The sequence below is a fragment of the Doryrhamphus excisus genome, linkage group LG9 (assembly GCF_037039965.1).
Source record: "Doryrhamphus excisus strain RoL-2023G ecotype Guam linkage group LG9, RoL_Dexc_Guam_v1.1, whole genome shotgun sequence".
NCBI classification, from domain to species: domain Eukaryota; kingdom Metazoa; phylum Chordata; class Actinopteri; order Syngnathiformes; family Syngnathidae; genus Doryrhamphus; species Doryrhamphus excisus.
In genome coordinates, this window is record NC_136365.1 from 2,068,437 (window position 1) to 2,093,720 (window position 25,284).

The window sequence follows — 25,284 nt, forward strand, 5'->3', positions numbered from 1 at the left end:
AGCAAAGTGTGAACTGTGTGTTTGTCCTTGTCTTTCTGCATACCATCAACATGACCCTCGGGCTTAAAACTGGAAATGTAGAAACACAACAGCAAAAATGGAAAAATCAGCTGTGATTTTACAAGAATAAAGTCAAAATATTAAGCCAAAAAAAAAGTCATAACTTTGCAAGAATAGCATGGTTAATATGAGGAAAAACTTTACTTTACTTTAAAAGTTAAAATATTAAAGACAATTTTAATTTTAATAACAAACAAATAACATGATTTTTGGAAAATTAGGTTGCCCAAAAATTACAAAAATAAAGTCAAAATATTATAGGAATAAGAAAAATGTCAGAAATAGAAACAGCTGTAATGCAATTTTACAAAAATAAAGTCAAAATATTAAGCGAAAAAAGTCATAACTTTGCAAGAATAGCGTGGTTAATATGAGGAAAAACTTTACTTTAATAGCATAAAGTTAAAATATTAAAGACAATTTTCATTTTAATAACAAACAAAGCAACAAATAACATGATTTTTGGAAAATTAGGTTGCCCAAAAATTACGGGAATAAATTCAAAATATTATAGGAATATGAAAAATGTCAGAAATAGAAACAGCTGTAATGCAATTTTACAAAAATAAAGTCAAAATATTAAGCGAAAAAAAAGTCATAACTTTGCAAGAATTGCATGGTTAATATGAGGAAAAACTTTACTTTAATAGCATAAAGTTAAAATATTAAAGACAATTTTAATTTTAAAAACAAACAAAGCAACAACTAACATGATTTTTGGAAAATTAGGTTGCCCAAAAATTACGGGAATAAATTCAAAATATTATAGGAATAAGAAAAATGTCAGAAATAGAAACAACTGTAATGCAATTTTACAAAAATGAAGTCAAAATATTAAAGTCGTATTCTAACGAGGGGAAAAAAGCTGCAATTTTAAGAGAATAAACTTGCAATATTATGAGGAAAAATGTTCATATTAGTAGCATAGAGTTGAAATATCAAAGGGGGGGTTAAGTTGTAATTTGAGAAACAAGCAAAAAAATTTTAGGGCAAAACCAGCAGCAATTCAGTAGTTCTTGACATATTACAAAAATTAAATAATTTCAATATTATTGAGATATACTATTAGTTATTCAACTATTTCGAGTAACACTCCATAAAATAACAGTAGTAATGAGGAACGGACCTCCCTAATCCTAACCACTACTCATTAGTTCCTCATTAATTTTTCATTAGTTCCTCAGTAACTACCGGCACTCTAAATTTAAGTGCCTCGGTCATTCGTTCCTCATTAGTTCCTCGAGACCCTACAAAATCTAAGATGTGGATGTTTTGCTCATGTAGCTTAGCTTACATCACCCTCCATTCAGTGGCGGCTTTAAGATCTGGGCCAGTGAATTGGTTTTAGCATCTTTAATGTACAAAATGTATCACTCTGCATCTTTCAACTGTACTGTATGCAACCCTCGCTGGGACACTTTGCAGTGGTGTGGAACTGCACGGCATCGTACTCCTGATATTTTACCCACTAAACTGCCTTCTTCAGGGCAGACAAAGTGAGCCCTCATCAATCACGTAGAATTATGATGTAATATTTCCCTGGTGATAAACTATAAAAACAGCTGGAAAAGTCCCTCGCAGATTCCTGGCCGGTGGAGCGGCGGCTCAAAAGCCACAGACTGGCGTGGCGCATACACCCACCACCGGTTGTTCCTTGGTGTGTCCTCTTCTTCCTCCACTCCTCCACTCTGGTTATGGTTACTCACAGTAAGAGAGGAAGTGAAGGATGAAGAAGTGGAGTGTTGGTCATGAAAAGAGCAAATAGCCCGGTGAGGGGGTGGCAGGATGTCGAGAAACAACATACGTTCTGTGTGTGTGTGTGTTTTATGTGTGTGTGTGTGTGCATATATAGGATAGTTTGCAATGACACATTTCCGCTCCGTCTGCAGCTCTCAACCTCAAAACGTCATTTTTACTCTATGCTAACACTGGCTTCTATTTACGCTGACTTGTGGGAGCTCGTGGTCTCCACGTGAACCACCTGATGTTTGCGTTTCATAAATACACTCTTAACACGTATGCTGAGTTTATCTGTCAAAAACTGTCCAACAGAAAAACAAAACTAAGTCTGGATTTAATTCTGTTGCAGAATCCTTGCCCTGTGAAAGATGCTTCTTTTCTGTCTAAGAGCCTCTTCTGGTGGTTTACTGGGTAAGGTCCCTAAAAACCACCACCCTTTGAGCCCACAAATGAGTCACCCCAGCAACATTTTATGCTTGTTTACATGCGTGTGTGTGTACTGTTGATAATTATGCTTGTGAATCATCTCCACACTCACTCTTCAGACTTGCCGTGAAGGGATATCGCGCTCCGCTGGCAGCAGAGGACCTGTGGACTTTGAGAGAGGAAGACACGTCGCATAAAATCATCTCTGAGCTGCAAGACGACTGGACGGCCGAATGTGCCAAAATTCAAAAGTGAGACCATTCAATTGCTTCGTGCTTAGCAACACCGTGTCGCAGATACAAAGACAAAAACACAGACATGTCTCATAACGCTACCTTGAAAAAAAAACATCTTGGAACTTTTGTCCCGGTTAACACAGACTTTGAACATTTAAGTCCCCGTGCCAATGGTTAGATGTGCCGTCAGGAATTATCCAATATCACTTTTTATAATTAACATTTATTAATCATTTGCAAATATTATGTCAATAGCCATTATGTCAATAGTATACATGGACACAAATATTCCAATTGCATTTGCTTTATTTGCTCAAACGGAAAGAATTGAACAGGGATGGAATATTCCTTTAACCAATCCGATTGAGGTATCTTGTACCCGCTCAAACGGAAAGTTGTCAGGGTGCCTTCTTCTTCTGTTGTTTATTGGCGGTTGGCAAGCAGCTTTCGTGTGCATTAGCGCCATCTGTGGAACAGAATCTAAACCCTTCTATACTTTATTCACAAGTGCAGTTTTATTAAAAAAAGAAAATATATATCTATATAAAACATGTCCTGAGTTTAATTATAAAATATTAACAAGATTGAATTTGATCTTTTTCTGTTTAAATTGATCCCGCGTATGCTCAGATATGACGTAACACGCAGATCCAGACGTTCTTCACTTTTAAAAATGGAGGCCAGCAATCGGCACTGGACTAAGCAAAGTTTGTTTTTGATTCAAACTAAATTTCAAGACTGGACAGACGAAAAACTGGCAATATGGAGTTATTCCGACAAGTGAAAGAACAACTCGGTGAAGCCGGTATCATGTGATGTTGATGTTTACGTTTTACTGGGCATGCCCTATTGACTATTCTGGTTGATTTTCACAGCGCATGTAGACAAGAGATTGGAATACAGTAAAGTCTCGTTATATCGATATCGGTTAAAACGAATTACTACTTATTACAATACTATTTTCATTTCCCGGCAAATTTCTAGTCTTTTATGATATAATTAGTTCCGTTAGTACGATACACGGTTATTATGATAATCCGGTTACTACGATGCCCTTTTCATCTCCCGCCAGCCAATTTGGTCTGCTTATATCGATACAAAAGCAGCTTAAATCAATCTTTGCTTAAGGATTTCAATACCAAAAAAAGAACACGGCGAACGGCTGCTTCCAGTCAACTTTATTTTTCACACTTCCACCACCAGAGTGCAGCACACACAGCGGAAAACACCCGTCCCTCGCGCCTACCCCTCCGGGTGCCAACACCTTCCCTATCGATAGTTCCGGGGTGAATTATGTCCCGGTAACCGGTAATCACTACAGCGTAAGTTTATATTTATTTACTGTAGTACAAAATGTATTGTAGTACAAAAGCATGCTAGATACGCAATTCATGAACTCAAGGAGAAAATTACATGCCATATCAAAGATCCGCCCACTTTTAATGCAGTTCGGCGCAGGATCGGATATATGGATAGTCCGGTTATATCGGTATTTTTTCCGACTCCCGAGAATATCGATATAACGAGACTTTACTGTATTCCTTTCCATGGATACCATTGTTTCCCGAAAGGTCATTCGGAAAGAGAAAAAGTGGTGATGTAAAAACATGGCTACTGTGGAGTGTCTGTGGTGTAAAGACTGGCATAGCAATGTAATATTGGTCCGTGTGGCAACACCTACCTTGTTCCTCCCATAGACTTATTGATGCACGTGTGAGGTCGTGGTGACATTTTGTAACATTTTTTACATTTTCCAATGTAAAAAAACGTGCCGTGGCTCAAAAAAGGTTGAAAAACACTGGCTTAGATAACCACAATGTCGTCATGTCATCATAACAGTAATGACATTATCATATTTTCCCAGACTTCACAGGACAGAATCATATATATTAGGAAAGCGGTGTCCAAAGTACAAATGTACCGTAAGTCATTTCAAGCTATAACTCAACTTAGCACCATTTTTATGTTTTCCATGACAGGCAGGAGAAGGCCTTGACGTCAGGTGTGGCACTGGGGAGCAGATTACCTGACCAAGCTCAGCTCCTCAGGAAGCTTCATAAGGAGCAGAGCTCTGGCTTTTTCCTGTTCAGAACTCTGGCACGCAAATTTGGTCCGTACTTCCTTACCGGTACCATGTGTATTATATTCCATGATGCCTTCATGTTCGCCATCCCCCAGGTGCTGAGGTAAGACAAAGTGTTTAAATGTGGCTGTGTTTCTACCTGCTACTGTTTAGTTAAACTATACATGTTGACAAGATTAAGGTGATTTACTTTCCAAAAATAAACCAGATGTAGTGTGACACACAAATGAGGCTGTTTGGTTTCAAGAACAAAAAGGAGGTTTGTGGCATATTAAGTTATGTAAGAGATTATATTTAGTAGTAGCACATGTGGAGTCTGGGATTCTGAGACACACTTTCACTGCTGTTCGTCCCACAAACCAAGTGACATCGAGTGCAATGTAATTTTTATTTTTCTGCACAAAATAAGATGAAAAATAAATAAACAAATCAAGAATAAAGTAAATAAATCAGTAATAAATAAATATAATAATAATAATAAAACGTCAAATAATAAAAACTTAAGAAACCACATATAGTTGGTGGGTAGACAAATTATTTTTTTCAGATTAAAATGAACAAAGCATTATTAGAGCCCTGTAAACATGACAAAACACGACTATAGTCACGTTTATACTTTTTTTATTTCCAACATATTGCGCAACTGCAGGGTCTTGAGACACATGCTAACTCGCAAACTAGAGAGCTAGCGACCTAAACGGTAGCCTTCAAGTTTTTTCCTTTAAACTTAAATAGCCAAAAACATACCACTTACACACGGATAGGGAGGATAACTATTCATTCATTCATTCATTTTCTACCGCTTTTCCTCACGAGGGTCGCGGGAGCCTATCCCAGCTGTCTTCGGGCGTAAGGCGGGGTACACCCTAGACTGGTCGCCAGCCAATCACAGGGCACATATAGACAAACAAGCATTCACACTCACATTCATACCTATGGACAATTTGGAGTATCCAATTAACCTAGCATGTTTTTGGAAACCGGAGTTCCCGGAGAAAACCCACGCATCCACGTGTGGAGAACATGCAAACTCCACACAGAGATGCCCGAGGGTGGAATTGAACCCTGGTCTCCTAGCTGTGAGGTCTGCGCGCTAACCCCTAGACCACCGTGCCGCCCAGGATAACAGTTATTTAACCTTTAACATGAACATTAATCAAACGTAATATTTTTTTCTGGGTACATGATACCATACAGCATCCATATCTAACATTAAACTTTCATATCAAGGCGGCCTCAAACTAGTGTCCTGCGGGCCACATTTGGCCCGCGGGCCGCGTGTTTGAGACCCCTGGTCTAGGGTAATAAGGAAGCTGCCAATATCGCCAAACCTCAAGCTGGACTGAAGCTACCTGGATGTAACTCATTTTGGAAATATCCTTATTATGCTGTCATTTCAAAGTGCAGCAAAAGTGTCACAAGCAAACTAAAGTGTGACATATTTTACCCCAGATGTGAAGGTCATTGTTTTATTTACTACTCACATGTGTCAATGCCAAGCAAACTCGAGTGTACAGCAATGCAAACATGTCAAGGCCACCTCTCACCGCACCGATTCCACCGGCCAGACTGGAATGTTGTTTTTGATGCACAAACACACAATTATTGGAAGTGTTAAATAGGGTCATGGATTTGTAAGCAAGAAGTAGCCTAACCCACAGAACCTTTGCCCCAGTAAGGCACACAGTAAACGTGCAGACCACAATAGGACCTCTGGGGTGGTGTGAGGCCAGGCAGCGTTGCACAACCAAAACTACTTTGTGTGGCCGGCATTGGACACGGTTTTTATACACATTAAAAAAAAAATGGATTTTTTTTTTTCTGCAGTCTCCTCCTGGGCTTCATGAGAGATGAAGATGCTCCCTTGTGGAAAGGCTACTTCTACGCCACGTTGATGTTCCTGCTGTCTTGCCTCCAGTCCCTCTTCAACCATCAGTACATGTACACTTGCTTCACAGTGGGAATGAGGGTTAAGACAGCTGTTATGGGCTTGGTTTACCGAAAGGTGAGTGACGCTAATGGCACTAATAATAATAGTAGAAAAGGTTCATATTAAATGAATAATTAAATGCTCGTTAACGTGTGTGTCCACCTGTTGCCGTTGTGTGGGGGACCGAAATGTTTTGCACTACACCCGATTTGAAATACTACTGAGAAACTGATAATATCTATTTATTCGGGATGTTCTGATCAGGGTTTTATACTTCCGATACCTATACCGATTTTTTTTTCTTATGAGAGCTACAGAAAATGGCCATGAGCTCTCATTTGCATTTGCATATGCATTTATTTCTAGTCTTTTCATACTGAAAACCTGAATGAAAAGCAGGTTTATCCACCTCTGCTGGGTCCCTAAGGCCGCATCCGCTGCCTTCTGAAGGAGCAGATGCAGCCGACTCCATCTTCTTCTGTGGAGGGGATCAAACATCAGTGCGATATCAGTGTGCACAACACCCGTTTTTCATCGTTTCATCCTGAGCCCGATGCAGCCCCGCACACAACAAATGTTCCTCCTGCACTAGAACTGCTAAATGCTAAGTGCTGCGTGCTCGCCGACTATTTTTATTTTTATCTGACCTCTTCTGTGGAGGGGATCAAATATCAGTAAATATCAGTGTGATATCAGTGTGCACAATGCCCGTTTTTCATCGTTTCATCCGGAGCCCGATGCAGCCCCGCACACAACAAATGTTCCTCCTGCACTAGAACTGCTAAATGCTAAGTGCTGCGTGCCGCCGACTATTTTTATCTATACCATGCAAACTGAAATCATAACTAAAACGTGAGAAATGCAACAAAATGGAGAGCAGTGGAGCATATAAGCATATTTAAGAGTCAAATTGCGAAAAAATTCATACACATTGACAGGTCAGCGCTAATGCTAAAAGCACTCTAGCACTGCGCTATGGGTATATAACTCCGTGTATATAGTGTCTATAGTATTTTAAAGGAAATTGATACAAAAATGAAATGCTCGTGTTCTTATGATTTGCTCTCTGTCATTGTCGCTCCAGTCTTTGGTGATAAACAGCGCTGCCAGGAGGACTTGCACCGTCGGAGAGATTGTAAATTTGGTTTCAGCGGACACCCAGAAGCTCATGGACTTTGTGGTTTACTTCAACGCGGTGTGGCTTGCGCCTATAGAAATCGCCCTTTGTCTCTTCTTCCTGTGGCAAGTATGTATCCCGTCATAGTTGTGTTCTATGTTAATGACACAATTGTACTACGGTGCTGTCTGTTTGAATGAGCGTGACAGTTCCACCCGTATCCACACAACACAAAGGTCATCAAACGCTGCAAGCAAAAATAACACAAGTAACACATGTGGAGTACACAATAAAACGGTGCAACACAGACAATACTAATAATATACCTGTAAATTAATACTAATTTGTACTATTTCTAACCCGCAAGGCATGCTGGGTCCTGTTGGGGAAATGCACAATAGAAATTCATTAGTATGAAATAGTACTGTTTTGCGTGTATATTAGTGTGGAATCGTCCATTTTTGATACACATGTGTTACTTATTGCTTGAGTGACTGAGTTAGGCATTTCTGCTGGTTGTAAACATTCATTCATTCATATTCTAACGCTTATCTTCACGGGGGGTGGTGTCGTCAAGTGAGAGGCGGCATACACCAGCCAGCCAATCACAGGGCACATACGTATAAGTAGACAAACAACCATTCACACTCACATTTATACCTATGGAGAATTCGGAGTCGCCAATTAACCTAGCATGTTTTTTGGAATGTGGGAGGAAACCGGAGTACCCGGAGAAAACCCACGCATGCACGGGGAGAACATGCAAACTCCGCACAGAGATGGCCGAGGGCGGAATTGAACCCTGGTAGACTAGACCGCCGACCACCGTGCCGCCCGCTATACATTTTGGCTTTTAAAACGTGTTTTGATGCATTTAGCTTGTTAACTTTAGGACAATGGTAACTGAATTAGACAGGAAGCTAATGACATAATTTTATTGCAAATGTTGATCCAAAATCGGAGGCGATATGTGTGTGTGGGGGGGGGGGCATGCTATGTTGTCAAAAAAAAACATGTTTTTGGAATGTGGGAAGAAAAACTCAGAGAACATCAGAGAGAACATGCAAACTCCACACAGAGATACCCGAGGGTGAAATCGAACTCGGGTCTCCTATCTGTGTGTCCAGTGCTAACCACTTGGTTGTAAACATTTCATTATAAATTCAATACATATAAAGAACACTTGAAGTTTGAGAAATCGATGATCTAATTAATGAAAAATCCACTAATTCTTTCTTTTATTCAGCACCTTGGACCATCAGCTTTGGCAGGAATCGCCACAGTCATCCTGATTTTCCCTCTGAATGGACTGATAGCAAAGAAAAGAAGCAAACTGCAGGTAAAAAATGGTCGGGAATACCCCACAGTTGCATGTTGGCTACATCTGGTTTAGATAGATGATGAGGAGCCATGTGGGTTGTTATTGTTGTTGTTGTTGTTGATGATTGTTTCATTGTGACTAGTCTTTTTTTTTGGCCCCAAATAGTGTGACAACAACAATAACTGGAAAGAGAGGGACTATGAATGCTACTTTAATCAAACCCAGTACTGAATTGGAACCACATTTCTGGCCCTACTTCTTCAACTTGGCATGAATTGTTACAATATGTGATATAAAGAACATAACATTATGTCATTTATGTTTATTCTTTGGGGGGTTTGTTTTCTTAATAGGAGATTCAAATGAAGTTCATGGACAGCCGCATCAGACTAATGAATGAGATCTTGAACGGAATAAAGATTTTGAAGTTCTACGCCTGGGAGAAGGCATTCTTGGAGCAGGTTCTGGGTTACAGAGAAAAAGAACTAAAGGCCCTGAAGAAATCCCAGATCCTTTATTCCATCTCTATTGCATCTTTCAATTCCTCGTCTTTTATGGTAAGGACGCTTGACAAATATCTGTCTTCACCGCTCGTCTTTGAGATACATATACAACATAAGGTGGCCAGAAATATTTCAGTATTGAACAAAGCAAAATTTGTTCTCAATCTGAAATCACTCCACACTCTTTATTGCTCTTTATTGGTTCTACCATATCTTACTTATTGTGTGGAAATATGGGCTAATAACTATAAAAGCAATCTTTACTCGCTAAATGTACTGCAAAAAAGGTCAGTAAGGATAATTCATAATGCCGCCTACAGAGAACATACTAACTCCTTATTTCTAAAATCACAAATACTTAAACTTGCTGATATAGTTAATTATCAAACTAATAATGCATTAGGCTAAAACAACTAATTACCTAAAAATGTCATCCAATACTCCAATATGATCTCAGGGAGGAACTAAATTGCATTATTAAAAAAAAAAAAAAAAAAAACTGTATTATGGAAAGCAGGAAGTGAACAAATGTAACAGTTACTGATTGTAAAAGTACCAGATGGAGGGGTAGGATTTAATAAGCTTTGCTTCTTCCTACTCCTTTTGGACATGTGGAACTGGGAACTGATTATGGGATGCACTCAATTGTAATCTGATGCATGTTCAAATGAAATAAAACCATTACCATTACCATTACCATTACCATTACCATTACCATTACCATTACCATTACCATTACCATTACCATTACCATTACCATCATATGTCTTGCCATCCTCCAGATTGCTTTTGCAATGTTTGGTGTCTACGTGATGCTTGATGACAGAAACATCCTGGATGCTCAGAAGGTTTTTGTTTCGATGGCGCTGATCAACATCCTGAAGACTCCACTTAGCCAGCTTCCATTTGCAATAAGCACAACCATGCAGGTACGTCGAAACTCAGAGTAGATACTCTCTATGTTGCGGGTAAACAAAACGCACGCGCGCATGTCTATTTTTGACAACATAGCATGCCCCCACCCCACACACACACACACATATCGCCTCCGATTTTGGATCAACATTTGCAATAAAAGCAACTGTTGTAATTATGACATTAGCTTCCTGTCTAATTCAGTTACCGTTGTCCTAAAACACATTTTAAATGCCAAACTGTATAGCGGGCGGCACGGCAGTCTAGTGGTTAGCGCGCAGACCTCACTGCTAGGAGACCAGGGTTCAATTCCACCCTCGGCTATCTCTGTGTGGAGTTTGCGTGGGTTTTCTCTGTGTACTCCGGTTTCCTCCCACATTCCAAAAAACATGCTAGGTTAATTGCCGACTCCAAATTGTTCATAGGTATGAATGTGAGTGTGAATGGTTGTTTGGCTTTTTTGATTGAAGCTTTTGTAGCCAAACAAACATCCTTTTTGCCCAGTGAAATACAGTGAAGTTCTGCACCGCTGCAAACGTACCCATGATAATGAAGTCATTCCTAAATGAATATACCCCTTTGACACTGTCAATCAACACATAGATGCCGCTCTTGTATTACAGCTCATGGGATTATGCAAGTGGTTGGTTACAGTGATGCGGTCGGCGTACAGTCAGAAGATAAACTACTTTCTGTGTTCCAGGCTGTGGTTTCACTAAAGCGCCTGGGAAAGTATCTGTGTTCAGAGGAACTCAAAGTGGACAACGTATTAAAGTCTCCAATGAGTTCTGGTAAGAACCACACCCATGTTTCAATGATTACACTGGATGAATAGACTGTTATTTTCCTTATACAGACTATGTCATAATAAATGCGGTCATACCACAAGATTTAGTAGTTTGTGTTTTCTGGAGTTTGACATAAATGATGTGCACTGTCACTTCCTGGACCGCCAGGATGACAGATAGAGACGCATAGCGTAATGGCAGGATGTTCTTATTCAGTGGTTGAGCATAAATCAGAGTTCAAATGTATGATTTATGGAGGAATTAGACACACGCGTTACAGTTTTCTGTCAACACTTGCTCAGACTGCCTGTAAAAAGTAAAAACTCTGTAATTCTTATGACGAAGCAAATCCACTTGCTTTTTGTCTTGATTAGACGGGGAGGACGTGGTGATTGAAAACGGAACATTCAGCTGGTCTGCAGAGGGTCCTCCATGTTTGAAAAAGTATGAGCTGTCAACAAGTGGCCATTTTAAAACAAAAATAAATTTTTAGTACAATTACCACTGACTTTTCTTGACAGGATCTCTGTCCGTGTGCCGCGGGGTTCTCTTGTGGCCGTGGTCGGACATGTGGGCAGCGGAAAGTCCTCTTTATTGTCCGCCATGCTTGGAGAAACAGAGAAGAGAAGTGGCCATGTCAGCATGAAGGTAGAATGCAAACTCTCCTCATCTGCGTATTTTTTAATGAATGTAAATCCCACTCAGGTATGAAAAAGTAGCAAACTGGTCTGAAAAAAAGAACTTTTTCAAATTATTAATGCGAGTTTTGAGAACAGCTAATGCAGCTCATAGACTACGGTGGCTCTAGGACCGCTAATCAATGTTTCCATAGCCAAACAAACAAACAGCATACAACTATGGTGCATTCAAGGACAACTGACAAAGTGGGAAATCTCAACGCTTGATGAAAAAACGTCATTATTGACGAATAAAGACACAAACATATCACTCTATTTGCAGGGTTCTACCGCATACGTTCCCCAGCAGGCTTGGATCCAGAATGCTACAGTCCAAGACAATATCATATTTGGCCGTGAGAGGCTGAAGACTTGGTACCATCGTGTGTTGGAGGCCTGCGCTCTTCTGCCTGATCTTAACATTCTACCAGCTGGAGACGCAACTGAAATTGGAGAAAAGGTAAGGAGTTAGCATCATTTTTTTTTTTTATGAGCATTGCCTCAAAATCTTCTCTTGCAGGGACTAAACCTCTCAGGTGGACAGAAGCAGAGGGTGAGCCTGGCCAGGGCTGTCTACAGAAAAGCTGATGTATACCTTCTGGATGACCCGCTGTCTGCTGTAGACGCACACGTCGGTCAGCACATCTTTGACAAAGTTATCGGACCCAAAGGAGTGCTTCAAGACAAGGTAGAGTAGAACTGTGCTTCCATAGAGAAAACGTGGTTTCACGACACCTCAACCATTTATACAAGAATGTGGCCTGCATTGTTGTTGTAACAAGACAGAAACAGTCACTTTGGCGACGTTTATTTTCTTCAGACAGCCACAATATTGCATTTTTTTTTCTGACTTGTGTGGCTCTGCAGACCCGTATCTTGGTGACCCATGGGATGAGCTTCCTGCCGCAAGCTGACCTCATCCTCGTTCTAGTAAACGGCGAAATCACAGAGAGCGGATCATACCAGGAACTCCTCAGCCGCCGTGGCGCTTTTGCGGATTTCATCCACACCTTTGCGAGTGCGGAGAGGAAAGAGAGCGCCATACAAAGAGGTGAGTCGGGCGTGTATTTAACTTAGTTATATTTATTTATCATATGCTATCTATGGAGCCTGAAGAAACAATGTACAGTATACAGTATATGGCTTGCACACTGCAACTCAGACGCTTCAAAATACTGTACATGATTCAACAAAACAGTAAATGCAATGCCCACTCTTGATTCTCATTGATAATAATATACAGTATAGTAGATGCATATTGTTACATGAATATGAATTGAGCATTATTGTCATTTTAGGACAGAATTTTGAAAGTGCAAATAACCTATAATAATTAGGGCTGTTAAATGATTTATTTAAAAATGGATTAATCTGTCTTTTAATCGTGATTAATCGTGATTAATCATCTTTCCTCAGCTGTTTTCCACAGTAACATTTTAATCGCAGCTTACTGTGTAATTGTGAGCAATGAGGTGTTGCATTCAAAGGCACCACATCATTGAGTTCACAGGTTTCGGAGCATACTTATATTCAGCAAAATTCACTTCCGCATTAATATAAGAGATAAGATAAGATAAGATATGTCTTTATTCGTCCCTCAGTGGGGAAAATTGCAAAAAAAAAAATATGCCAAGCCATATCTACTAGGGATGTCTGATAGTACCACTTATCAGCATCACAATGCGATATTGGTTGATATCCGATTTTTTTCTGTCCTTTAATCGGGATTAATCAGGATTAATCATCTTTCCCAGCAGTTTTTCACAGTAACATTTGAATCACAGCTTACTGTGTAATTGTGAGCAATGAGGTGTTGCATTCAAAGGCACCACATCAATGAGTTCACAGGTTTCGGAGCATAGTTATATTCAGCAATTTTCACTTTTGCATTAATATAAGAGATAAGATAAGATAAGATAAGATATGCCTTTATTCGTCCCTCAGTGGGGAAATTTGCAACAAAAAAAATATGCCAAGCCATATCTACTAGGGATGTCTGATAGTACCAATTATCAGCATAACAATGCGATATTGGTTGATATCCGATTTTTTTCACAATCATGAAATCTGATATTTAAAAAAAAACACATATGTGTTCATTCCTTCTCAAGAGATATGTCATGTTACATATATCGGTATCTGAAATTTAGAGACTTGGACAATATCGGTTTTGGGCAAAAAATCTGACATCCATAATATCCACATATTGCTTATCCTTGCATTTATGTATATTTAGAAAGCACACAAGCGTAATAAAGAGGATGAACATAGAGATGTTTGTGCATTGTAGGTACATACGGTATATTGTGTCGGAATTGCACTGTTGTTTAGGTCAAAATAAAGTTTAAAATAATAAAGTCCGAATAATAATACAAAATGTGCTTTTCTGCAGCTGGTTCCAGGAGGTCCAATGCTCGTCTCAGCATGGTGGACTTCATGCCATTCTCCAGAGATTTATCTCAAGAGCAGCTCATTGGGTACATTAACACACACGGGAGGCCCAAAGAAAACAACAGGAATTACTCAAGCGATAACTCCTCTTTTGTTGTCATTTCTTACAGCGGTGACACAACTAATACAAACCTGCAGAATATGGAGCCTGTGTCTGAAACCGAGGAGGAGCAAGTTTCAGAGGACCTCGGCAAGCTAACGGTGGTTGATAAGGCCCGCACTGGAAGAGTAAGAATTAATATGATGTATGATTCAGACATTCACTGATAAACTAAATGGCTTACTTTTTCCTGGCTGCAGGTGAGGCTGGAGATGTACCAAAAGTACTTCAAGACCATCGGCTTGGCCATCATCATCCCTATTGTCTTCCTGTACGCGTTTCAACAAGGAGCCTCACTGGCCTACAACTACTGGCTCAGCATGTGGGCCGATGACCCGATCGTTAACGGCACCCAGACTGACGCAGATCTGAAACTAGCTGTCTTTGGAGCACTGGGTTTCGTTCAAGGTGAGATCAAAAGATTTGTAATATTTCATCATGTTTACTTTTCAATAATCTTTAACATACTTTGGGTCTATTCAGGCATTGCCATCTTTGGGACGACAATGGCTATCTCTATTTGCGGCATCATCGCCTCCCGTCACCTGCACATGGACCTGCTCGTCAACGTGTTGCGTTCGCCGATGTCTTTCTTCGAATGCACTCCCAGCGGAAACTTGCTCAACCGCTTTGCTAAAGAAATTGACGCCATAGACTGCATGGTACCCGAGGGTCTGAAGATGATGCTGAGTTACGTCTTTAAACTCATGGAGGTGTGCATCATCGTGATGATGGCAACACCCTTTGCTGTCGTGGTCATCCTGCCGCTCGCATTCCTCTACGCCTTCGTTCAGGTAAACCGTGATGATTTTGTACTTTATGACTTATGTGATATAAAATGTTATTGGAAATTGATGTGAACTGTTTGATGTTTCCCACAACAGAGCTTCTACGTTGCCACATCCTGTCAATTGCGGAGGCTGGAAGCTGTGAGCCGCTCCCCCATCTATACCCACTTCAACGAGACGGTGCAGGGCGCCAGCGTCATCAGAGCCTTTGGTGATCAGTCCAGGTTTATTCTACAGGCCAATGACAGAGTAGACTTCAATCAGACTGCTTACTTCCCGAGATTTGTGGCCACTCGGTGAGATATCGTCATATCTATATTTTAATTATTTGCTCGGCAGAATGAGAATTCATTGAAGTTTTACCCATAGATGGTTGGCTGTCAATCTGGAGTTTGTCGGTAACGGAGTGGTGTTAGCAGCTGCCATTCTTTCTGTGATAGGAAAGAATACCCTGAGTCCAGGCATAGTGGGTCTGGCTGTGTCGCACTCCCTACAGGTAAGAAGCCAATACACTAAAGGAGTCTTCATGCAGTCCATCCCCACCCACAAATGTCTACTTTTAAACTCCATAAATACCATAAACCAGGGGTCTCAAACTTGCGGCCCATACCGATATATGTAATCAGACATCCCTAGTAGATATGGCTTGGCATGGTTTTTTTTTTGCAAATTTCCCCAATGAGGGACGAATAAAGACATATCTTATCTTACCTTATCTCTTATATTAATGCGGAAGTGAATTTTGCTGAATATAACTATGCTCCGAAACCTGTGAACTCAATGATGTGGTGCCTTTGAATGCAACACCTCATTGCTCACAATTACACAGTAAGCTGCGATTCAAATGTTATTATGAAAAACAGCTGGGAAAGATGATTAATCATGATTAATCATGATTAAAGAACAGAAAGAAAAAAATCGGATATCAACCAATATCACATTGTTATGCTGATAAGTGGTACTATCAGACATCCCTAGTAGATATGGCTTGGCATATTTTTTTTCGCAAATTTCAAATGATGTGGTGCCTTTGAATGCAACACCTCATTGCTCACAATTACACAGTAAGCTGTGATTCAAATGTTACTATGCAAAACAGCTGGGAAAGATGATTAATCACGATTAATCACGATTAAAGGACAGATTAATCAGTTGTTTTTTTTATCATTTGACAGCCCTAATTAATATAGGTTATTTGCACTTTCAAAATTCTGTCCAAAAAATGACAATAATGCTCAACTCATATTCATGTAACGATATGCATCTACTATACTGTATATTATTATCAATGAGAATCAAGAGTCGGCATTGCATTTACTGTTTTGTCAAATGATGTACAGCAGGGGTCTCAAACTCGTGGCCCGCAGGCCAAATGTGGCCCGCGAGCCGCTAGTTTGAGGCCCCCACCTTGATACCAAAGTTTAATGTTGAAATGACAGCTTAAAGCTGTGTGCACACCGGACACAATTAACATGATTTTGCCCCCGCCCATACTGTTACCCTACCCTGTTACCCCGCCCTGTTTTGCTTTGGATTAGCAATGAAGCTAAAGGCTTATGACGCTGGGTACAAATAAATGTAGATAATGATTTGGAATAAAAGGGAAAATACACGTCAAGATAAAGCATCTCATCAAACATGTTGTTAAAGTTACGACGCTGCTCCCAGATGGAACTGAGTACGATGCTAACATGCTAATTGGGTCAAATTATTAGGTTTCATTAATGTTCATGTTAAAGGTTAAATAACTGTTAATACTGTACATTTGAATATGAAAAAAATAATTTCTCTACCAACTGTATGTGGTTTCTTACGTTTTTCTTATTTGCTGTTTTATTATTATTTTACTTCTTTATTACTGATTGATTGATTTATTGTCTTTATTCTTAATTTGTTTGTTTTTTTTTATCTTATTTTGTGTATAGAAAAATAAAAATTAAGATATTTGAGAACAGTGGAATGTTTTATCAGATATTTTGGTGTGGAAAACCGGAACCAAAGTACTGAAAAAGTGTAGGGTATAGCAGAAGCAAAAGCATTGAAGATAGTTTTTTTTATTGATTTTTTTTCCAGTTTTTAATAAATGCGTTTTGGGTTTGTTTTTTTTTAAAACCTGATGCGGCCCGTCTTCACCCAGAACCTAGCTCCTGAGAGTTTGAGACCCCTGCCATAAACCAATTTAAGCTGATTTACTGCATATAAAGAATACTTCCTAAACACAAGTTGAGGTTCACCGCTGACTTCTATGCAACTCGAGCTTTACAATACAGAGCAACTGAGATGGATTTTCTACCACAAAAGTGTCTTATTATAGATATTGTGAACGTTAAAGGAATTTCTACAAATAAAAAAATGTTGTATTATTCCAGTTGTATCTTTTGCCAGGTTTTTGCACCAGTATATGTATCGCGTAGTCATAATAAATTGACTTTATTGCAGGTGACTGGAATCCTGAGCTGGATTGTTAGATCCTGGACTGATGTGGAAAACAACATTGTTTCAGTGGAAAGAGTAAATGAGTATGCTGACACTGCAAAAGAGGTTAGTGTTTCCACCACACACACACACACACACACACACACACACATGCACACATTGTGCAAGGTTTGGTTCATTTTTTTTTTCAAATATAAAAATACACTATACACTCAGTGACTTATTCCCTTCTCTTGACGTTACACAGGCCAGCTGGAGCCTAGAAGGCAGCTCGTTGCCTCTGGCCTGGCCCCAGACGGGCACTATAGAGTTCCAGGACTACGGTCTTCAGTACCGCAAAGGATTGGAGTTGGCTTTGAAAGGCATTACCTTGCAGATTCATGAAAGAGAGAAAGTGAGTCATTTTGATTGCGGAATGAGGCTTACACAGACACTGAATTATTTTGATATATAAGACCTCCCAAATATGTTCCAGGTGGGTATTGTTGGAAGGACGGGAGCTGGGAAATCCTCACTTGCCCTGGGAATATTTCGAATCTTAGAAGCAGCAAAGGGAAACATTTTTATAGATGGGGTCAACATTGCCGATATTGGACTTCATGATCTTCGATCACGGATTACTATCATTCCTCAGGTTAGTTATTTACAACAAATACTCTACTCTGGATTTCCATATATGAACTGCTAAGATTACTTTGAACTGATACTTACAACTTACTTATCTGTGGGACTTCTTCTCAGGATCCTGTGCTGTTCTCCGGCTCCCTACGGATGAACCTTGATCCCTTTGACACCTACACAGATGAAGAAGTCTGGAGTTCACTCGAGCTTGCTCACCTCAAGAACTTTGTGTCCAGCCTGCCTGAGAAACTCAACCATGAATGTTCCGAGGGGGGAGAGAACCTTAGGTACGCATTCTTAGAGCACCCACAAGTAATTGAGACACCCTTAAAAATGTCTATGTTGACACTCACAAATGAACAGGAAGGTCATCAAACGCCTCCTTCACCCACGATGAAATAAATGTACACAATATGTATCAAGGGAAACACTTACTGTTAATATGCATGCAAAACAATACTATTTTATGTTCATTTATAACCCGCAAGGCATGCTGGGTAACCTCATACTGTGTTTTTGTGCTTCCCAGAAGGTAAATTTGCATAAAATGGCAATGTTTTGCATGTGTAATATTATATATTTTTTTGTATATGTGTTTTTTTATATGTTTTATTATATGTATAATTATTGTATTGCAATTGGAAAAACATAATAGCAAAAAATGATATCAGTGAGTCCGCTGAACAGTTGCAATTTGTGTAAAACAAACAGACCCCGACTAATATTGCTTCTTATCTTCCTCAAACGTGTCCAGTTTGGGTCAGCGCCAACTTGTGTGCCTGGCAAGAGCTTTGCTGAGGAAAACCAAAATCCTGGTTCTGGATGAGGCAACAGCCGCCGTGGATCTGGAGACCGACACGCTGATCCAGTCCACAATCCGCACACAGTTTGAAGACTGCACTGTTCTTACCATCGCTCACCGCCTTAACACCATCATGGATTACACAAGGTATACGTTGAAGTCTAATACGGTACAGTACAGCCCTGCAGGGTTTTTTACATCAACATTTGCAATAAAAGTGTAATTAGATTAGATTCAAATTTAAGCCCTAAATATGCCTAACATGTTTATTCGACACAATTAAAGGGGACCTATTAGACTAATTTTCAAGATTTTGGATTGAGTTCTGGACTACACGATAACCCGCACAGAAAGCTTTCTAGATCTTCCAGACTCTGCACCTCTTCCTGTAGTGTCTCCTGTATATCTTGACTTTAGCTGAAACGGTCTGTGTAATTTCACTCCCTACACTTTCTCCACTCACATAGCTTGTGCGTGGGCATGCCCATATAAGGAAACCAGGTTGCATTGACGACAGTGGAACTCGGTGTTAAAAAAAAACACATTTTCTGACGTGTTAGCATGCTTTAACACGAAAATACAACATTGTAGCAACATTTATAGGTCAAAAAAGGAAAAGAAAAAGCACAATAGGTCCCATTTAAAGTATAAAATGTACTATAGGTATGAATGTGAGTGTGAATGGTTGTTTGTCTATTTGTGCCCTGTGATTGGCTGGCTGGTGTACCCCGCCTCTCGCCCCAAGACACCAGCACCCCCCGCGACCCACATGAGGAAAAAGCGGTAGAAAATGAATGAATGAATGTACTATAGGTACTTACCACTAATGAATGGAAGATGATCAATGAACAGTACACATCTATGGTGCGTTTAATGACCGTCAAACAAGGTGCAAAATGTCTATGTTTGACAAAAAAGAAGTAAAAAAACATTATCAAGTTATTATTTTTGTGGACAAAAATGGCCTAATATATGATAAAAAAAAAAAATTCACTAATGAATCGCAAATGTGCGGGGATTCACTTGATTTATTTATAGCATTTTTTTCAGTAAAGGAGTGTTGGTGACATATATAGAAATGCCAATATGCCTATAGGTGGAGTTCCCCAGTCCAACCAACTTCTACCCTCGCCTATGAATACACTGAATGAATGTACAGAATAGTTGAGTCAAAAAAAATCTTCTTGTTTCTCCACAGAGTGATCGTTATGGACCGTGGCCACATCTCAGAGATGGACTCTCCAGCCAACCTAATTGCACAGCAAGGACAGTTCTTCCGAATGTGCCGGGAAGCCGGGCTGGTCTAGTTCTTTTCAGGCGCTCCCATGAAAACTTGGCACCTTTTTTTTTTTTTTTTTTTGCATGGCTTTTCAACAAAAGTTGAAGTAGCCCTTCCTAGCATTGTGGCAGCTCAACCCAGGGCATTGTGATTGACTGTCCAGAGATACTGCCGACATTCGTGCCTAGTCTTTGGTTTCTCACACACATGGAAGTTGTTAACCTCAGATTATGAACATCCAAACAAAGCTATAGTGGGTTGCTGGAAGCGTGCAAGCTATTAATAATGTATATGAAGAAAATGGAATTTTTCTATTTGAGGATTAAGCCAAAGCCTGGAATGAAAGAGGACCGGAATTTTAAAAGACTTTTGGGCACAGTATTATTTTTTTGTAATTTTTGGGAACGGTATTATTTTTGTAATTTTCTACGTGTTATAAAGCACAACAATTTTTTATATTTTCTCAGGCTTTAACATTGATGTTTACTCACGTTTTCAGCCTTGAATGACAAAAAACAGGTTACAGTATTTCCATTCCTAGTCAGGCTCGTGGTCCCAAAAACGAGCATCGACTCTGACATACTGACCCTGCGGAGGGTTCAGCCTGGCAAACATGAGGGAAGTGAGGTTTTCAAAACCGTCAGAAATGAGCTTGAAGCGACCAACTTAGAATATTTATATGACAGAGAATAGGGGGAAAACAATAGTGTGGGCCAAGGCATTCAGAGGCTGTTGTTTATGTCAAAGTAAACACATGAAGTCCAAAGAAACCGTCATGGTTAGTTTTAACTTGATGCCTACATCTGAAAAACCGCCATGAATGAGGAGAATGTCTATTCTAAACAATAATAATAAATCTTGGTGAGTGATTGTCTCTCTGCCACCACCGCACAACTCAGGCCATACATATATATATAAATATATATATACAGTATATACAGAGAATTCACTATTCTATTTTTTTGCTGAAGCTACAGTGTAGATACTCCTCAAAGACCTTTAGCCTTGATTCAAAGAATTATATGAACTTTTTTGTAGAGAAAAGTCATATACTGTTTTTGTCTTACTGGTTTAGACAATATATTCAAGTAAAAACCATGTAGTTTATGTGGTATTTCAAAATTCTGAGGATTGTATTATATTTATACTTTTTTTATAACAAGCTATTTCATTTTTCACTGATCAATTTCTATTATTGTATTGTACTGTTCTATGGCATAATGCCGAATGAAAATAAATGTATTTGACTCAATACTGGAATAGTGTGTGTTGGAGTTTTTATTTGTGATAAACTGTGAATGGAGAAAAATGTGAGTTTTAGGAGTTCAATTCACGTTTAATTAATTCACTTCATTTGCTGATTACAGCACAAAACACTATTTGTTTTTAATAGCTGTAAACTGTTGTTATATGATCTATGAAGAAATTTGAAAAATAGATTATTAAAATATTTCACTCTGTGGCTAGTGAAGCTATAGAATATAAGAGTTTCACTTTTTCAATCGAAAGACTGAAATAAATTAACTTCAAAGATATTCTGCATTTTGGTCCCGTCATGTGTAGTACTAAAGGACAGTCGCTAGGTGGCAGAAACGATCAGATTATCATTTAAATTGGACGAAGAAAAGCCATTGGTTTGTTTACACTTGTTGCAATGGCGACCATCACTGAACTGAAATGTGGTAAGTTATTAGCTTACTGTGGTTAAGAGTTTTACATTACTAAACTGGAAATTTGGGACCCTTATGTGCAACCATTGTTATAATAACGGAATTTATTGTCGTCTTGCTTGGTGATGTTTTGTACGCTGGAAATAACTACGATTATGCTAGCATAAGTAGCACTAGCTGCCATGCTTTGTTTCGCTAGCAAAGTTGATACACTCCCTATCATAGTTCAGAGTGACTACACAGACTAGCTAATGGGTTCAAATCCACACCTTTTAGCCGTCCGAGAAACCCTCGAATCCCGCGGGGTGCTGGGCCAGCTGAAGGCTCGTATCCGCGCAGAGGTGTTCGGCGCCCTGGATGACCAGCGCGAACAGCGTCCGTCGTTGTCCCACGAAAACCTGCTCATCAACGAGCTCATCCGAGAGTACCTGGAGTTCAACAAGTACCGGTACACTGCGTCGGTTCTGACAGCAGGTAAGTCGTCTCTTGCGTCATTACGGTAAATATCAAATATTTCATAACACTCCATTATATTTTACACACCTGTGTACAATACAGTAAAATGGAGGCAGTCTGCTAATCGACATTGCAACATCACACCCTCACTCACTGAAAGAAACACAAAACAATACTTGTTTTGCTCAAGATTATTATTATTGGACTCTGCACTGTGGTCAAAAGTCTTCCTTTTTAACAGAGTGGAACAAAATTTGACAGTTTTTTTTCCTACTTGCCCGATTCTCATTGTTGAGCAAAATGTATTTCTAAACTGGGCTCTAAATGTTTGTTGTCCCAGAGTCAGGCCAACCCCAAGTTCCCCTGGATAGACAGTTTTTGGCCAGCGAGCTGAGAGTCACAGAGGATATGAGCTCCAAGTCCGTGTAAGTGTTTTTGTCTGGGAATGGCCAGTACACACATATTTTGGAGTTTTGATCATTTGTTGGACAGATCTATCACTTTCACACACAGAGATTACATAACCGCATCTTTGTTTTTGCATGAGTTTTCCCCTCAGTTACATTTTGAACCATGCAATATTCCCCCATACTATAACTTGAAATATAATACATTAATGTTATATTTTTCCAATAACCTTCCAGGCCACTCCTGTACGGGTTGGTGTCCCACTTCCTGCATAGTGGCGATGACGAGAGGAAAGTGTTCCTAAGGGGTCCTGCTGTTGGCAACACAGGACATAAAGCAGACAGCTAAAAGATGTTCCTGTGTTGTAGGTGAAAATCATAATTTATTTATCTAATTTGTATTCCGGCGGACGAGTGGTGAGCGCACAGGCCTCACAGATAGGAGACCCAAGTTCAATTCCACCCACGGGCATCTCTGTGTGGAGTTTGCATGTTCTCTCCACGCATGTGTGGGTTTTCTCCGGGTACTCCGGTTTCCTCCCACATTCCAAAAACATGTTAGTTTAATTGGCAACTCCAAATTGAATGAGTGTGAATGGTAGGTTGTCTATATGTGTCCTGTGATTGGCTGGCCACCAGTCCAGGGTGCTGAGAACCCCGCCACTCTCGTGAATGAATAATTTGCATTCCAAAATTTTGTAGTTTTTTTCACAACTGTTATGGTCATGTTTTTTAGTTAGTTCTGTCATTGAAAATAAATGTTTTCTAAAGTATTTAAGTGTGCTGTTCATAGTGATTACCACACGGTGGCGGTCTTACCTTAGAGGAGGACTGCCTTTCAGTATAACGCCCAAAGTGGCTTAACAGAAAGACATTGTATTGCCATAACATTCACATTTCCATCTATCCATTTTCTATACCTATCTATGCTGGAGTCTTTCCCAGCTGGCTCCCACAAGCCAATTTGCCAAAATAATTGTGCCTTTTTGAAAATAAATACTATAGCCGAGAGTGGACTGTGATGGTGAATCCTTCATTTCACTACCCTCAGTCCAAATAAGCGTGCAATCAAGGTTGACATTTTTTTTAATGTAAAATTATACTTTTACTTATATTTATCCTCCTGTAAGGGAAGCTGAAATTTTTACCACTCTTAACATCTGGAACTAATTATTTATTATTGCATTTTTTAAACACCGACACTACACTTTTGCCCTAAGTAACATACAAATCCAACTCCGAGCCGCTTTTGAAACTATGCTTTTATCTATGCTGTATCCACCTCTTGCTGTTTACATCCCCGCACAGTCGCCATCCAGCATGGCAGATTTCAGATTTAAGTGTGTGATAAAACAGATAAAATGTACAGCATACATGTAGTCAGGTTCACTGATATTTTTGTCAAGCATTGAGATTTTGCAGCACAGTTATACATTGTATACATTAAATGTGTTTAATAAGTGTGTGATGCATATTTAGGCCCTAAAACTGGATTGTTTTGTGAGAATTGATTGGCGACTTTTATTGCAAATGTTGTTCCACAATCGGAGGAGAGCATCAAGCTAATAGGCAGGTTTGTAGGGGAACGAGGAGCAGCGAGCTGTGCGTCAAAAATACGTATTTTATGGGTGTATCAATTACTCACATTTTTATACATCACATATATGATGTGTACTTTTCTCATATTCCGTTCCGCATCAATGTACTGTAGAGGCGCAGCAAGCTTCTCATGAAGACCTCCGTAGCTTTGGACCAAACCTTATTTGCAGCGTTAGTAGTCGCTTAATTTACTGCAGTTGATATGAGTGCTCTCTTGTAAATGGCTATATATGTGGAGGAAGATGAACAGTGGTCGGTCAGTTGGCAGTTTGCCGTATGATTGATGGGACTGCTCCTCCTCACTATAAAATAGTCATGTGTAAATGACGGTTGTTTAAATATTAAATGTAGTGTTCTTTGACAAATAAAACACTGTGTTCATCTTTGCCCCCGGGGCTCAAATTAGAATGCAAATGAATTCCGTGGCGGTCAAACGTATCAACAAATGTATTTTCTTTCAAATAGATGGCCATTTATGGTTGCAAGGGTGAGGAAAAACCATAAAGGACCACTAGTGACCTGTTTTTGTCAAATAGAAAATATTTTGCCCATCATTCATAATCCTCATGTGAGATGTGAACCCACATATCTTCACTTTTCTGCTATAGTTATAGTCCGCCTATAGCGTCCTCTATTAATAAACACCGCCAACAACATTTTACATATATGCCAAGGCCATAGTAACAGGTACATTCATGATAACATGTAATACTTATAGTATTTTGGTTATTTTAAGCGTTACCCAGCTTCTTCCTGGTTGTATTGATAATAATGCATATTGAATATTATTACTCTTGATGAACCAGTGACTAATATCGTGAAGGCCTACCTCAGGAGTCTCAAACTCAATTTCCCCGGGGGCCACGGGAGGTTAAGGCG

At 39.6% G+C, this 25,284-nt stretch overlaps 2 protein-coding genes across 2 annotated transcripts in view; both read left to right on the forward strand.

Moving 5' to 3' along the window:
• The window catches only part of abcc6a (ATP-binding cassette, sub-family C (CFTR/MRP), member 6a), a 37,846-nt gene extending 16,366 nt beyond the window's left edge, over positions 1-21,480 (forward strand). The window contains exons 6-31 of the mRNA XM_058070653.2: positions 2,150-2,211; positions 2,346-2,477; positions 4,442-4,648; positions 6,373-6,550; positions 7,560-7,721; positions 8,839-8,931; positions 9,267-9,470; positions 10,199-10,345; positions 11,035-11,122; positions 11,494-11,563; positions 11,641-11,767; positions 12,080-12,256; positions 12,317-12,484; positions 12,664-12,847; positions 14,189-14,273; positions 14,358-14,475; positions 14,548-14,755; positions 14,831-15,141; positions 15,232-15,431; positions 15,505-15,631; positions 17,575-17,676; positions 17,819-17,965; positions 18,047-18,205; positions 18,313-18,479; positions 18,947-19,141; positions 20,193-21,480. Of these exons, the coding sequence (XP_057926636.2) occupies positions 2,150-2,211; positions 2,346-2,477; positions 4,442-4,648; positions 6,373-6,550; positions 7,560-7,721; positions 8,839-8,931; positions 9,267-9,470; positions 10,199-10,345; positions 11,035-11,122; positions 11,494-11,563; positions 11,641-11,767; positions 12,080-12,256; positions 12,317-12,484; positions 12,664-12,847; positions 14,189-14,273; positions 14,358-14,475; positions 14,548-14,755; positions 14,831-15,141; positions 15,232-15,431; positions 15,505-15,631; positions 17,575-17,676; positions 17,819-17,965; positions 18,047-18,205; positions 18,313-18,479; positions 18,947-19,141; positions 20,193-20,301 (3,927 nt within the window). The 3' untranslated portion in view covers positions 20,302-21,480. The remainder of the gene's footprint in view (positions 1-2,149; positions 2,212-2,345; positions 2,478-4,441; positions 4,649-6,372; positions 6,551-7,559; positions 7,722-8,838; positions 8,932-9,266; positions 9,471-10,198; positions 10,346-11,034; positions 11,123-11,493; positions 11,564-11,640; positions 11,768-12,079; positions 12,257-12,316; positions 12,485-12,663; positions 12,848-14,188; positions 14,274-14,357; positions 14,476-14,547; positions 14,756-14,830; positions 15,142-15,231; positions 15,432-15,504; positions 15,632-17,574; positions 17,677-17,818; positions 17,966-18,046; positions 18,206-18,312; positions 18,480-18,946; positions 19,142-20,192) is intronic.
• Positions 21,481-21,912: 432 nt separating this feature from the next.
• cep20 (centrosomal protein 20) lies at positions 21,913-23,897 on the forward strand. The gene is made up of 4 exons (XM_058075476.2): positions 21,913-21,955; positions 22,220-22,417; positions 22,740-22,824; positions 23,044-23,897. Exons 1-4 carry the CDS (start codon positions 21,928-21,930, stop codon positions 23,153-23,155), a joined length of 423 nt encoding a protein of 140 aa, XP_057931459.2. The 5' UTR covers positions 21,913-21,927; the 3' UTR covers positions 23,156-23,897.
• The last annotated feature ends 1,387 nt before the right edge of the window (positions 23,898-25,284 follow it).